The 14,895-nt window shown below is 35.0% G+C and overlaps 2 protein-coding genes across 2 annotated transcripts; both read right to left on the bottom strand.

Annotated features, from left to right (window-relative positions):
- Nucleotides 1–668: 668 nt before the first annotated feature.
- LOC113754383 (SEC12-like protein 2) lies at nt 669–5,399 on the bottom strand. Its single transcript, XM_027298784.1, has 10 exons — nt 5,051–5,399; nt 4,761–4,855; nt 4,272–4,422; nt 3,474–3,565; nt 3,234–3,330; nt 2,296–2,371; nt 2,081–2,201; nt 1,501–1,617; nt 1,348–1,415; nt 669–1,109 (listed from the first exon to the last, which is right to left on the bottom strand). Exons 1-10 carry the CDS (start codon nt 5,303–5,305, stop codon nt 1,000–1,002), a joined length of 1,182 nt encoding a protein of 393 aa, XP_027154585.1. The 5' UTR covers nt 5,306–5,399; the 3' UTR covers nt 669–999.
- Nucleotides 5,400–6,917: 1,518 nt separating this feature from the next.
- Nucleotides 6,918–13,340, bottom strand: LOC113753467 (probable sulfate transporter 3.3). The gene is made up of 13 exons (XM_027297625.1): nt 13,025–13,340; nt 12,888–12,936; nt 12,564–12,771; nt 12,262–12,433; nt 11,534–11,599; nt 9,270–9,383; nt 9,072–9,188; nt 8,445–8,571; nt 8,052–8,338; nt 7,684–7,874; nt 7,485–7,573; nt 7,295–7,371; nt 6,918–7,195 (listed from the first exon to the last, which is right to left on the bottom strand). Exons 1-13 carry the CDS (start codon nt 13,316–13,318, stop codon nt 7,037–7,039), a joined length of 1,950 nt encoding a protein of 649 aa, XP_027153426.1. The 5' UTR covers nt 13,319–13,340; the 3' UTR covers nt 6,918–7,036.
- Nucleotides 13,341–14,895: the final 1,555 nt, after the last annotated feature.

The following is a 14,895-nucleotide window of genomic DNA, read 5'->3' as shown; positions in this document are numbered from 1 at the left end:
AGTCCCTTTTGAGCTCTTGCAGCTCTATGTTGGCAACTTCTGCTTAGTGTACCATATACGCTGGCATGGACCTGCAAAGAGTATCCCAAAGGCCTTGAGGGATCTTTTGTGGCATAATCGAAAGGTGGTTGCTGGTGTTGGAATGGAGGCAGTTGCCAAAAACTTGGAGGATCAACCGAAGTTGAAGATTTCGAGTCCAAAAGAAGTTGCTGAGTACCAGGTCATGGAGTTTGCCGATCAGGTTTTGGATGGAGATCTTCCATGGAAGAAGCCTGATTCCATGAGTTGGTGGGAGCCAAGGGAAGTGTGGGAGGATAATGTTCTTTCCCGTTATAAGGTGAAATGTGGTAGAACTGTTGAAGCTTTTCTAGCTTATGAGATGGGCATGAAGTTGCTGGAATTTTAGTCGTCTGATCATTTAATTTAGTCTCTGTTTTCATTCATTTTGATTGAATAACTGAAGTTTTTGTTCCTTTTCTTCAGTTTTGGAATAGAAAACTCATTGTTGTTCTCAGGCATCAGTAGTAGCTGCTGTGATGAATTTGTAATTGATGGATAATCCAAGCGATTGTATGGATTTAAAGTTCTCCTTAAAAGGATTAACTTGAGGAACTTGAGACAGTAAAAAGGCAGAGTCCAAGAGAGAATTCTCAACCAGGAAAAAAAAATAGAATCAATAAATAATCATTCCTCACTTTATTTTCCCAAACAAGGCAGTATTACATAGCAAACTATAAACCACATCAAAAAGATATACTAATTACTTCGTAATAACAATTTCAATTTAGGTTGGTTGAATTTGTACACAAGACATTCTTTCAAAAGTCAATCCCAGCCGCCGAGGGCTGTTGCAAGCCGCTGTTTAACAGTAAGCCGTTGCGGACTATCATAGGTAATGTAACATCTCATACCCTCTCTGTAAGCATTACCTTCCAACAGTAATCTAGTCATACAAAATTTCATCCATGTACAGACTTCAACTCTCTAGTACACCAACAGTCATAATCTCTTCACAAAATCAAGTTGCTGGGGCAGCAATTCTTTGTTTTTAACAAAATATGCCGCTATTGCAAGCAATATCATTAACAAAATGATCCACAACCTCAAACCTGCCAGGAAAAGAAAAACAAGAAAATGAGGATAAAGTCCAAGAAGTCATCATGCTAGCACATAGACATAGAGACATGACATTGATCATGAAGATTACAGCATTTTATTTAAATGTTAGGTAGCAGAACTCTCATGTGAGACTAGCACTGATATGATTCTGTTGATGGGATGACTTGGCCCTCCACTATACACAGATGAGTACACACACACTAATGTTACTTATACATGCATATATACCATTTTTCTCCTCATCCTTTATTTGCGTCACCCTAGCACTTGAATCCATGGATGCAGAGAGCAAATATCTGTTCAAAAAAGAAAAAAATTAGTTGTTTTTGTTAAAAGAGTAAAGGATGTCACTAGAAGAATAACATATATAAGAGATTCAACCTTGAATCCTTTGAGAACCTCAATGCTGTTACAAGGCCTAGATGTGCCTTCTTTACCACAGTTTGCACACTCATGCTGTTGGAACTTAGAACCCAAATGTTTCCTTCGATTGTTCCTCTAAATATTGAATTTGTGTCAGAGACAAGTAAAACAATGAAATTACATTTGGAGGAACACAAGAAAATGACTAAATTTCTACTACTTTCATCATAATAAGTCCTGAAGTAAGTAAACTTATGCATCAAGGGCAAGTAATCGCAAGCCTTGCCTAATCGCGAAAAGGTAACTCTTATTGCCAGACATCTTAAAGAGTAGACTGGAAACTGATCATTATAAGAATGTAATACTGAAGCATCTACTATTACCTTCCATCATCACAAGAGGAGGAAGTGATGATGCAAATCTACCCATTCAAATTGAAATTCGTGAGTTATTATATTTGAAGACACAGTTGATATTTCAGGTGATAAAACCACAAGATGAGCTGCAAATCTTTTCATCCAAACAAATCACCATATCTTGAGTTTGGAACAAATTTTTATGGTTAAGCAAGCAGTAAAAACAAATACAGAGTGCTTACACTGCTAGGAGTTTGCCATCAATGGAAACATCGAAAGCAGAAACTGCATCCCGGACAATGCGTTTTGAGCTCATCTTCCTCCATGTAGTAGTGTTCCACTTCAAAATACAAGCACCCCGATCTGGAGAATTCAATAAAATGCATTATGGATATCCATTTGCTTTGTTGGAACCCTTGTTGAAATTAAAAGCACAATTACAAAAATCAAGGAATACCTTTCATTGCTATGATGTATAAAACTTGATTACCATCTCTGCCTGGAGAAAACTTGCAAAAGCAAAACTGCTCATCCTGGAATGTTACGAAATGATCTCATCAAAACAGAGTCCGCTAGTAGAAATGGTATAACAGGGTCCTAGGCCAATGAAAACTCGAAAGTTTTAGCTCCATCGGATGCAGATCACTACATGCAGTATTTTAAAAAGTGAAGATGTCCATCCTCTCTGCTCTAACGCACTTTTAAATAAAGCACGTACTTTAAACACCCAGTCAAAGAGCTTAAAGAAAATAATCCACCAACTATAGTTCTACTTCACCTACAATTGGGGACCAACGAGTGGGGAGTACAAAAAAAAAAAAGAAGAAAAAAAATTCCACAGTAATGATGACAACAAACACATAACTACAAGAAATTGACACAACAAAAAGTCAAATAATATATCTTTACCCCTTTTGAAAAATGAATTATGTGCATCCATCTCAATGCATGGGGAGGTCCTCAATTTTTGGCCCACACCTGTCATATTTATTATTTTTAATTTTTTTTGGGGGTCACAGTTTACCAGCAACTCATTCTAGTGGCTATCGTAACCATATTGTACAACAAGGCCCATTTACATATTTCATTCCTTCTTCAAATCAGACTAGGAACAATAGTTTAAATCAGGAGGCTTAAAATTCTGATTCATATATTTTCGAATTTGGCCTTGGGCCCATAAAGAAGGCTTGTCTCATGTTTGGCAAATCAACTAAAACATTTATTAGGGAAATCAATTTTGTTAACTTTGCTTTTACTATGAATGGTACTTTACATGATTAAGAAGTCACATGCAGAACTTAAGCTGATATTTGTTTAACCTTTTCCAACTTTTCCTTTGGATAGAGCAATTTAATTACATAAAAGAAAAATAATGGAAAGATAGATTAATCTTACATTTTCCTTTTGTAAAGCGGCTATAGCAATTGAGTTAGTGACATCCCAAACCCTAGCAGGTCCACTTCCAACAGATACCAGAAGCTTCCCATCCGGGCTGCATAAAAGTAACCAAGACATCTGTCAAGGTTCTTTTGATGAATTAATGAAAGCCTTCTCCCGTGCTCATGCCAAAAAATTAATTTTTAGCAAGCTTTCATTACACATGGGTGAAACTAAGGTGCAACAATTGATACGAACCTGAAATGTAAGTCCTTTACAGAAGCATGCGCGTTGGCTTCGTTGAGTGTAAGTTCCATGGCTGGCCACTGGAAAATGCGTAATTTACCATCCTGCAATGCATCCCATTTGGATATTAGAAAGGCAAAATAATAATTCTGTTACTGCACAAAGTGTACGGTCCTTTCACAAGTTGTCTAATTCAACAAACTCATCATCTTACTCTCAACAGCTCATTCAGCATTTTTTTTTTTTTTTTAAAAAGCCAGAGAGTACAGAAGGAAATAGAGTTCAATAGACTTGAGTAAAATGTGCTTAAAAGAAAATCATGTTCCTTTACAGGACTAACCATACATGATATACCCAATCAAACAAGAGACATATCGCTATGGGCCCAGAACATGATTAGTACTTCAATAGTTGCCAGAATTTCATTTCTGACAATGCATTGTCAGTTAATCTTGGAGGAATAGAACAAGTATTGCTAATGCCAATCCAGACTTTCTAATCGAGGAAAATTCTGGACCTCCAACTTGCCAGAACGTTTACCACTGAAGACTGAATATTTTCCTAAAAGATGATCAAAGACAACTAAAAGATCGATTACTTATCCTAAGATGCAATTTCATTCTACTGGAAATTGGTTTAAAAAGAACAACCGTTGGTTATCAAAAGCATAAAATACTAAACAAGCATTGGACTATGCATCATTAAAAGCATGTGTCAATGAAATACGACATATAATGCACTTTCTTTCTCCTAATGCATCATCCGTTTCCATTAATTTTCCACAAAAAGAGTCCAAAAAATGCTAACTACCTCACCACCAGTGGCGAGTAATGTACCCTCATTATTAAATGCCAGAGATAATTGTTGACCAACATCTTCCAAATGCTCAAGAGCTCTCTCAGACGATCTAAGATCTAAAGTAGAGTCATCTGCCTTCTCAACTGCAGCCCATTCATACAACCTATATTAAAAGCAACAAAAAAAAAAAATCTTTAAGCAAATTCTCAAAAGCACAATAATAATTCAATCATTTGAAAGTTATAAATAAGAATCTGAATGCACCAAGAAGAAGTACAACTTTCATCCCACAAAGTAAACTAAATACAAAATTTACTCCATTGTTACACCGCTGCATCAAAAGTGACTTTTCCACCACAACTGAATATCAAGTTTGCAAGTTTGAGGAATAAGTAATCAAAGGCCAACATGGATAAGCATGCTACAGTGTATTATCGCCAAGTCAGTGAATTTCACTGGAACGATTTCAGCCAATACATGCAAAATGATAGTAAAATTTACCTGCAACTTTTGGGCAATGAACATATCACACCTTCCCCTCCTGGGTGAACAGCAATCCTATAAGGTAAATCTTCTCCAGTTGACAATCTCGCAACCTATCAATAGTAAAACATTAAAAAATAAAAACTCATAAGAATTTGATCAAAAAAGACTTCTTACTTTAAAACCTCTAAATTGAACAAATAATTAAACTTTTTTTTTAATCAAATTTACCAAATTTACACCAAATATATAAAATTGGACAAATTTCACACTGACGAAAAAACTAAAATCCTACTAAGTGATCTTACAGGTCGATCGGAGAGAGAATTGGCTTCAAAATCGAACTTTGCAACTAGGAGAGCATTAGGTATACCGCTGCTTCCTTCTCCACCTCCTCCGGCAAGGACAACATGGTTTTCTTCGGCGGCAGGCGGAGGCGCCTTTGAGTCGTCGCCGGAGTCGGCGTCTTCTTTGGAGAAAATGGATCTAATAGCACTCGGTGGAACCCAGCCGGCCCCATAAAGGGGAACTCCATACTTCTGGGAATTGGAAATTTCTCCCATTCGAAATTTTTTTCCGATCTGAATCTCTGGTCAACGAATTTTTTTCAGCTAATCTTAGCTTGGTGGCGTTGGCATGTTGCAGAATATTTATGGGTAATTTTCATTTTTGGAGCCCCTAAGGTTTGGTAAAATAGCTAGTAGCCGCCAAGCATTTTAAAGCATTGGCAAAGAGACCCATCTGTAATTTTATTTTTTAAACAAAAAAAGGGAAAAAGGAAAAAACCATGTTGAAAAAACTCAAAAATAGTTTTAGCAGAATAGGAAAAAGGAAAATGTGAAAGATCTTATCTGATCATCAGTGTTTGGATTGATCATTTTTTGAATTCAAAAATATCAAAAACAATATCAAAAACACAAAAAATAACCTAAAAAACAACTTCATTTACGGTAAAAGTTTTTCACCTGCGTTGCTACAATAAAATATGTCAAAAACACTCCTACATATAGGTAATTCAAATGGAGTGCTATTTTTCAAAAACTTTTATAGTAGAATATTTCAAAAACACTCTAAAAAAAACTAATCCAAACAGAAGTGTGAAAGTACTAATTAAGTGAGAGTAGAGATTTAAAATAATCTTGAATAAGGATTGACCCGGACATCCCTGTGTCGAAAAAAAAAAGAGAATTCTAATTTAAATAGGCTAGATTTAATTTTTTTTAGATTTTGCTAAAATTAGAACTTTGATTCTTATAGTAGTCAAAATGTGTTCAGACATTAGCAATGAGTTTGTCTATTTGGCGCCCAAATAAGAAGTAAGTTAACTGTTATTTTTTGACAAAAAGATAAAACATTACTAATCGATCCATTTTCTTTTTTTTTAATGTACTTATTGGTGCCCTTAGCATCAAATAGCAAAAACTATATTAAGTTAAATGATTATTGAATTCTTTTAAACAATTCCATTTATTTCTTGCTATTCTCTGATGATGTTTTGTGCTTGACATTGCGGACTACATTCAAATTGCACGATTAATGTCTCTATGAGCTGAATTTTGGAGACATGTTTATTTATTGTTTCAGTTATTTAAGCTTAAGACACAGGCAAAGGAAAAGCATGCATGATGCAACTATTGTTCATCAACTCATGCATTTGATGCTTTCTTGGTTGATAAATCACAGAAATCTATGTTGTCCTTGATTTCCTTTCGTATATACATTTTCCACCATCATTGAAGATTTTTTCTTTGGGACCTAAGATTATTGTTGGAAATAAGCTTGATTGAATGCTTCTCTACAAAATTACCAGCCTTTGAGCTGGTGACTACCACGAAAACATTCAAGTTTGATGGGATGGGAGGCAAAGATTTTGGTGGGGTGAGAGGCAAGGGTTCAAACATTACCTCTCACCAATTGTCACGTTAAAAGTGGCTTTGTTTAAAAAAATTCAGGCGGTGCGTGGTGAATCCGTTTGGTCTCATAGTGGTTTAGTCTCCTCTAGATTACCCCTAGGCCTCCTTAAGTCTGCCCCCTCCCTTTAATATAGGATAGATTAGGTTATACCACAGTTATCGTTTCTGGAAAAAAAAAAAAAAAAAAAATGCTTCTCTGCAAGGTTGCGAAAAGCATGTGCAGTGTGTAGTGCAAATGCTGACGATGGATTCATTTGTCTTGAGCAAAATTGCTTGTATTGAACTATTAGAAGAGATGGTTCACCAAGTTTATACAACATTTTTTTTTTCGCTTTTCTCTGCTATGAGCTTGAAACTTATTGCAGGGCAAAAGACCACTCATCATACATAATTTGATGATTGGCACTTAAATGCTGATGAAAGCGAAGCTACAGCTTCTCCGACTGTCAAGAAAAGGCTGTCTGGTTTTGCAAGTTCATGTCCATCTTCTGCTCGTTGCAATTTCTCCATTACTTCTCCAAGAGGATTAACCAATACCAGCTGAGACATATAATTTTTTTTTCTTGTTAGAATCAATAGGTAGCTGCATGATTGAAAAGGGATTGAAAAGGGCTAGCATTGAAGCTGTTGTTGACTTGCCTCTATGCCTTTCTTTTCTAGTACCATTCTCAATTCCTTGAAGAATGAGATTCCACTTGTATCAATGGCACTAACAGCTGCACATCAATTCAAACATGTCATCATCAACAGAATACGTAGATCTTATGATACAGTACAAGTACTGGTACTCAGATTCTCTGATTTCCTAGTACATCTCAGTGGTGCTTACCAGATAAATCAATGACTAAAAATCTCAGTCCAGATTGCTTCTTGGTTTTCTCTACTTCTCCTTCATAATCTTCTGTCCATCTTGTAATCCTTTTAACGTGATTAACTAGAGCAGGTTAGCTATTACTGAACATATGAAGAGGATCACAGAATTCTCCCAAGTGTACACATCTTTTACAAGTTATGAAGCAGCGACTAACCGTTCCTTGAGATAAGTTGTATTGGCGAAGTTAATTGGTGCTTCAATGCTTAGAATGAGAAAGCCAGGAATTCTGACAGCATCTTTGTATTGATGAAGATTGCGGTAAATATCTGTGCCTGGTATATTTCCCAGCATCACAGTCTTTGGCCTGGTAATTTGGAGGAGGACCCTGAAAATGGATATTCCCACCTGATAATAATCATAAGCAATTTAGCAATAGCAATGATAGAGAAAAATTCTGGAAGACTGCAGTTTACTCCTAGAAATTTTACTTTACAGAAACTTTCAATTCTCTGAGGTAAGTCAGCTTTTGGACCTCAAATATGCACATGAACAGAAGGAAAGCTTTGACATTGTTTAACTTACTGCAATTGCAAGCCCGCCCTGCACAGAGATGAAAAGAACTCCCAAGAAGGCACAAAGCAGTACGATGAAATCGAATTTGTCAACCTTCCAAGTTTGATAAGCAGCAGGGATATCAATAAGGCCGACAACAGCTGTGACAATGATGGCTCCTAATATAACATTTGGGGTGTATTGGAAGAGTGGCATGAGGAAGAGGAGTGTGACCATAAGAGTTACAGCCATTATAATGTTTGAAGCTGCAGTTTTGCATCCAGCATTATGATTCACAGCTGACCTAGAGAAAGCACCTGCAATAGGAAGATGCAATCGGTTGCATTTCTACTGACTAGGGTTCAATTGTTTGTTGGGATAAGACTGGAGATGTTAGTTTTAGAATTTGGAGGGCAAATGTACCAGTTGTAACGTAGCATGAAGTGGATGAGCCAACTATATTCATGACTCCAATGGCAATCATCTCCTTGTTCCCATCCACCTGATAGTTCTTTAGAGCTGCAAAAGTCCTTCCAACAGCAATTCCTTCCTGTTTAAGCAAAACTATTGTAACTATATGATGAATGAAAGAAAAGTCTACAAATGTAGCTTCTGAGAGCTGTGTAGGCCAGGAACTGCTACAAAAGAAGCTTTTGAATTACTTAAATTAGTGAGATAGACAGAGTAAAAGGACATCTTATGCATTGCCTCCAAAATGCAGCCTTCAAAATCCAAAGCTAGCAATTAAGCCACTGATACTACTGATCATTGGTATTCCTCAGCTAGATTGAAGTCAATTGCACTTGATGAATTCAATCTAATTGACGTCTGCTACATTCTTTACTTGATTCTTTACTAACTGTGCCATAATTAGTCCTTTTCACCTAGTGCCTGTGTATCTTATGAAGAATAGCAAGATCTCTGAACTTCGCTAAAAGGACTAATGCTCAGATCAAGTTTATACTGGATTTTCGTGTATATCTGATACACATTCATCTTTGAGAAAGCAGCATATCCAAGAAAAGTCTGTAATAATTAAGCAGAACTTACAGTAAGCGAAATGATTCCGGTGATGAGTCCAGTTTTCATTACTAGTCCCAAGTGGCTTCCATGAAAATGCAACATATTCCATGAAGGAGGATTTAATCCTTCTTGTAACTTCCCAATCTAAGACAATAACCATGAAAAGGATCAGGTAAAATGTGGAATCAGAACAGGTATAGACAACAAGGAATTGCAGAAACTTACTACACTGATGCCATGGTGTTGAGCTTTTGATGCAAAAACCACTAGAGTTGCAAGAATTACTGAGACAAGAGGAGCTCCAGCTGACACCCAAAATAGCTTTGGTTTTTTAATACCCTGCAGAGCACATATTCACAGAAAAGCTTTTTAGTTGTTGAATTTGAACACAATGGTTATATGCTCCAAATAAGCATTCCATTGCAGGAAGTCGATTAAGCTAGCCACATCTCCTTGGTGAAATTTTAGCCCTCTTACTTAGTAAATGAAGTCATTGCAAGCGTTTGGCTCTCTTCACTTTCTTATTTTCTGTTACCGCACTGGCTATTAGCTTTAAGATACTGTAACCTTAATTCTTCATCTCATCCCAAGTGATCAAGAAAAAAACAACCTGAAACTGAATGTCGAATTTTACATGTCAAATTTTATTCTTTTCCAGATCACAAATTGAAGGGTCTTAATTTGTTTTGATCTAGGAATTTGCAAATTAGCATGTTTGACTAATTTTCTTCCTACTTTTAACTATGAAGTTGGCCAGCCAATTAACCTTAACCATGACTAACTTTCCATTCATATATTTGAACTGGGAATGGAGATAAAGCAAATCTAGAATAGGGGTCAAATTTCAAAACAATTCAAGTCCGGCCATAATCATTTGTAAATTTAACAACCTTACTAATGTTTCATCCAAAAAGGAATAAATGGACCTGCTAATGCAAGGGAAAGGTCCTCTCCTTTTACTTTGAGAGAACAAGGAAAAAGCATTTCCATTTCACCAAATTTGGACATCATCCCAAAGGCTCGAATCTCCTATCTTTGCTTGGACAAGATTTAATCTATAAAGCTAGTTATCCCCTTTACAAACTTGCATTATTTTAATCACACACTATAAGTCCCACTTAAGCAGAAAGAATAAGGCCTTGTTCTCGGTTGTTTTAAATTTTACAAATTTTGATTATAAAAACTGATTATAGAGAATAATCACAGTCAGTAAAAACTACTCTCTAGGTAATTATAGATTTTAATTTTTTTTGTCATTAAAAAATCTATAATCAGAATACAAAAGCAGTCGAGAACATCACAAAAACTGATTATTCAAAATCAGAATTTATAATCAATTAAAATAATCAACCGATTACACTTCATACTTTTTTTATATTTGAGTGTGCCATAGAGTTTAGGATTGTCATCCGAAAATAGGTAAAAATAAAAAGATGAAGGGAGATTCTCGTAATCAAATTGTCAAAATCAACTCTTATTTGGGGCCCTCATCGTGATTGTTAAAAGTTGGAACTAACCAATATTCTTTAATGACACTTCTTAAATATCTTAAGGCCATTGGCAAATATTATACTCCCATAAATCGCCTAACCACCAAGTTTACTTCTTTAATCACGATAATGATTACGTAATGAAACCCAATCATTTTAAACTAGAGGAACAGATATTCTAATTAAGTATTAGTATTTAAACAGATAAGTTCAATTAACGAAGTAAATAATACTGAACTTTCTAGTTTCTAGGCAAAAAGTTGGCACCAAAAATATGGTCAAAAAAGAATGATGAAACAAAGACAGGACGTCCTAGAAAATCTATAGGTCCGATTTTTCCATCAAAGTAATCATTTTGGTCCGTCCTGCGACAGATAAATTTCATAATCAAATTGTCAAAATCTGCTATTCCGTGGGACGCTTGTCGAAGGTTGTAAGATACCAACAATTTTCGCAATGGACCCAGTTTGGGGTCGTGATTGCTTATAAAAAAATATTTCTGACACAAGTATATTTGATAAAAGTATTTTTAAATTATAAAAAATCGGGCTACTTAAATTACGGGAAATTGTTATCAAACACCCCATGAATATTTTTAATGGTTAAAAGCACTTTTTTTTCGATAAACACGTCACAACTGTAAACGAAAAGTTACTCTTATTTGTCTATAATTCAACTCTCGATAACCCTTTTTTCTATTTTTATTTTTGGCTTATTATCTAAGCAAACTTTTAAATGAACCCACCTAATACTTATTAGCCATTACTTGAAGAATTACTTGGAAAAATTTTGATGAAGTAATTCCTAATTTTTCTTCTTTTGTGGGGTAATTGATTTGATTTGAAGCGAAGGTACAACAGTTAAAGCACAGCGTATCCTTCAGAGTTGTGGTAATTACAGAGTTGGTCCTCCCTAAATGTTACAGTGAAAACGAATGAAGAAACAAAGCAATTTCAAGAAGAAACATAAAAATTTAAAAGAATTAGGAGAATCACGTACAATATGTCGTGTGAGAAGAAGGAACGCCAGGAAACTGAAGCCCATTAGTATTGTTTGCCATGACCACTGCCCAAATGAAAACAATGCTTATTAACACAACAGTAGTATATTTTTTATATTACTTTATATAAAGAAGTATTACAAAAATATTCTTTCTTTTTTTATTATTTTGTTGGTTTGGTGGCATTTCATATTTGTTCTTTTCTATTTAGTGGTTAAAAAAAAAAAAATCCGAAGTAAGTCACTTTGTTCTATAATGGACAATTTCAAAAAGTGAGAAAAGTGTAGCAATGATCTGCTTCAGCAATTATGTCGGAATAATTTCTGCATAAGACCAAATGTCTCCACATGCAAAATTCTGTTTGCTGGATATAAATTCTTGATTTCCACAAGAATAATTAACCTCCATTGACTAGTTAACAATAATATAAGTTGAATTAGAATCCGGAGCTGTTAGAACAGTACAAAAAAGGTACAAATTGGAGATTATATTTTGATTAGATAATTTACAAAAAGTTAAAGAATTTTACACATCGTGTTATTTTATGTATTTTGTCTATATTGTAGATTTTTGTCATTTGGCCTGAAAACATAATAGGAGGGTTCAGAAAACAAAGAAGGTTTGTATACATCATTACCTTTGTAAATTATCCCTTATAGCAAAAGTCAGTTTTTACCTCTAGCTAGATTTTGTTTCTCTGAATTTTAGTTGTAAATGTGACACTAACCTCATTTGTCCTGTGGAAAACAGAACTCAAGACAGGAACTATGCCCATTTGGTTGGTGAAATTTGTTATGCCAAGAAGGCTTTTAAGTTGTTGAAGAGAAACTATGATTGCAGCTCCAGCCATGAACCCAATCAGTGTTGCTTTTGACAGAAAGTCAATGATGAAACCGAGTCTGCAGATACCAAACAGATACATATAGTTTTTCTATCTTGAAAAGGTAGATTAAATTTCCTCCAAAAGAAAAAATGGAAAAAAGGGCAAAAAGACAAGAAATGAAGCCTCATGCATTTATGAAGAAACACCTTAGGAAGCCTAAAGAGGCTTGGAAAAGACCAGCAAAGAAAGTTGAAGAAAAGGCAAGCTGAAGAAACAAGAGAGGGTCTGTGGCTGGAGAAACTTCTTGTCTCAGCATTGATCCCATAATGAGAGAAGCAATTGAAACTGGACCAACTGCAAGATCTCTTGAGCTTCCAAGAACAGCATATATGAGTGGTGGAACAAAACTTGAATCTACAATTTTGATAAATTCAAGTTGTATGAGAAAGGTGACAGCAAAACCAACCGAGGTAGTTCAAATTTGCAGAAGTTGCATAAGCAACAAATAACAATATGAATAGTGTACTCACATAGTCCAACAATTGGTGGCAAGCTTGCCAACTTAGCATAGCTAATGCCCTGAATAACAAAACCAAAATATTAATTTACAATTTAACAGAACAGAAAAAGGGACAATTTCTGGTAGAAGACAAGAGAAAAGCAGAACCTGAGGAATGGCAAGACTAGCAATGGTGAGACCAGAAACAATATCAGACTTGAGCAACTTGAGATCATAATTAGGACCCCACTGAAGTATGGGAAAAATGTACTGAGCTCCAAGAATCCATTTAGTTTTGGTGGATTTACCCTTGAATTGGCGTAAAGGGTCATCAGGAAAGAACGTTTCTTTGAATCTATTCTTGAGTTTATTGAAAGTGCTCATGTGAGGCGGTGGAACAACTTGGTGTACCTCCATAGCTATCTCCAAACATTCTTGACGAGAATCAAAGTTACTACTCATTGGGGCAAGGAAGCAACTGCTAGTTTTCTGTGGTAAGTTGTGACTTGTATGGACTCTGGAGATGTCCCTATATACTTAGGTCCAGTGGGTAGGAGGGGTTGGGGGGTGGAACCCATGGTCAATCAACTTTCAAAAAGACTGCTTCTGTACAAAAATCAGCACTCGACCATTCGAGTAAAGGAGAGGGAGATATGGATGAGGCATAGCCCATATCATGGCAGTATGTAAACTGAACACAGTCTTGGAAAGATAAACAGGTTTATTTGTAGTAATCCAACGCGCCAGTACCATAAAGAAGTTGGTAAATTTATGCAAAGCGTGCACGAATTCTTGAGAATTATTATTTTTGCATAGGTGGGTTGAATTGCTTTCCCTTGTATGCAACATTTGTATATCTAAAATTCATTAGAATGTTGTCTTTTTCTTTTCCATGCCACTTTTTAGACTGCAAAATTTCCTTACAAGTTTTAATAGTTGAATGAATGTAATATAAAAGATGACTGGGGTAGAACTCCTCTAATTTTGTCAATCTTTTAGTTTTCGTTAAAGATGAATAATGGAACAACGTGACAGTCAAGCAGCAGAGATATTAAGAAACTCGATAAAGAATGCATAAAGAATACATTCTCAATCTTTCTTCATTGATGGATAGGTTCACTTCTCCATGCTGGTCATGAATTGGGATAATTTGAGAAACCTCCCTCAAGGTTTCTTATAACACCACTTTGCACTCTTAAAGTTTCTAAAATCTCACTTACTTCCCCTAAATTGACATTTTTGCAACATTTTAACCCCATTGGGGGGAAAGCAAGAGAGATAAAAATTTACTTCCAATACTATCCTTATGTTATCCTATTTACCAAACTTACATCAATAATAAAAAATCAAAATAAGGCTAAAAGTAAAGTTGAAAATATCTAGAAATTGCCTATGTTATTTACACAAAAAAAAACATAGGCAAATTGTTGATATTTTATCATGAGATCATTTTTTGATTAATCTTTTTAATATTGGCTTATTTATAAAAAAAAAAAATTATAAGTAGGCTTTACATGCAAACCACACGTATAAAAAAGATTATTTTAATTTTGAGTAAACTTGAATTACATCATATATTAAAACATATTTCCTAAAAACATTGCTTGACTTCCTTAAATTGGTCCTGCAAAATTTTCTAAGGTATAAATTACTTACCAAAATCTTTTTAAGTGGTTGATGCTACTAAATTTAACTTAACCGTCTCCTTTACCACCCCCACCACAACATGGATTCATACAAATATGGACTACTATTGGATGGCCATTTGGTTTTTTTTGGGTTAAAAATTCTTTTTTTGTTTGAGAATTTTTGTTTAATAATAATTAAGAATGCAAGGATAATGTTATCAATTTATGACTGTTGACACAAACATTTAGTTTGCCAAGTTGATAAGTATAGCTGTCAAACAAACTCATTTAGTTAAATTTACTCATATCGGTCCATGAATAGTTGGATGTGGGTATCTTAAGTTTATATATATATAAATAAATAAATATATATATATATATAAATATATATATATATATATGTGTGTGTGT

This window comes from Coffea eugenioides, chromosome 11 (genome assembly GCF_003713205.1).
Source record: "Coffea eugenioides isolate CCC68of chromosome 11, Ceug_1.0, whole genome shotgun sequence".
In the NCBI taxonomy this organism is placed as follows: Eukaryota; Viridiplantae; Streptophyta; class Magnoliopsida; order Gentianales; family Rubiaceae; genus Coffea; species Coffea eugenioides.
This window is presented reverse-complemented; position numbering and strand designations above follow the sequence as displayed.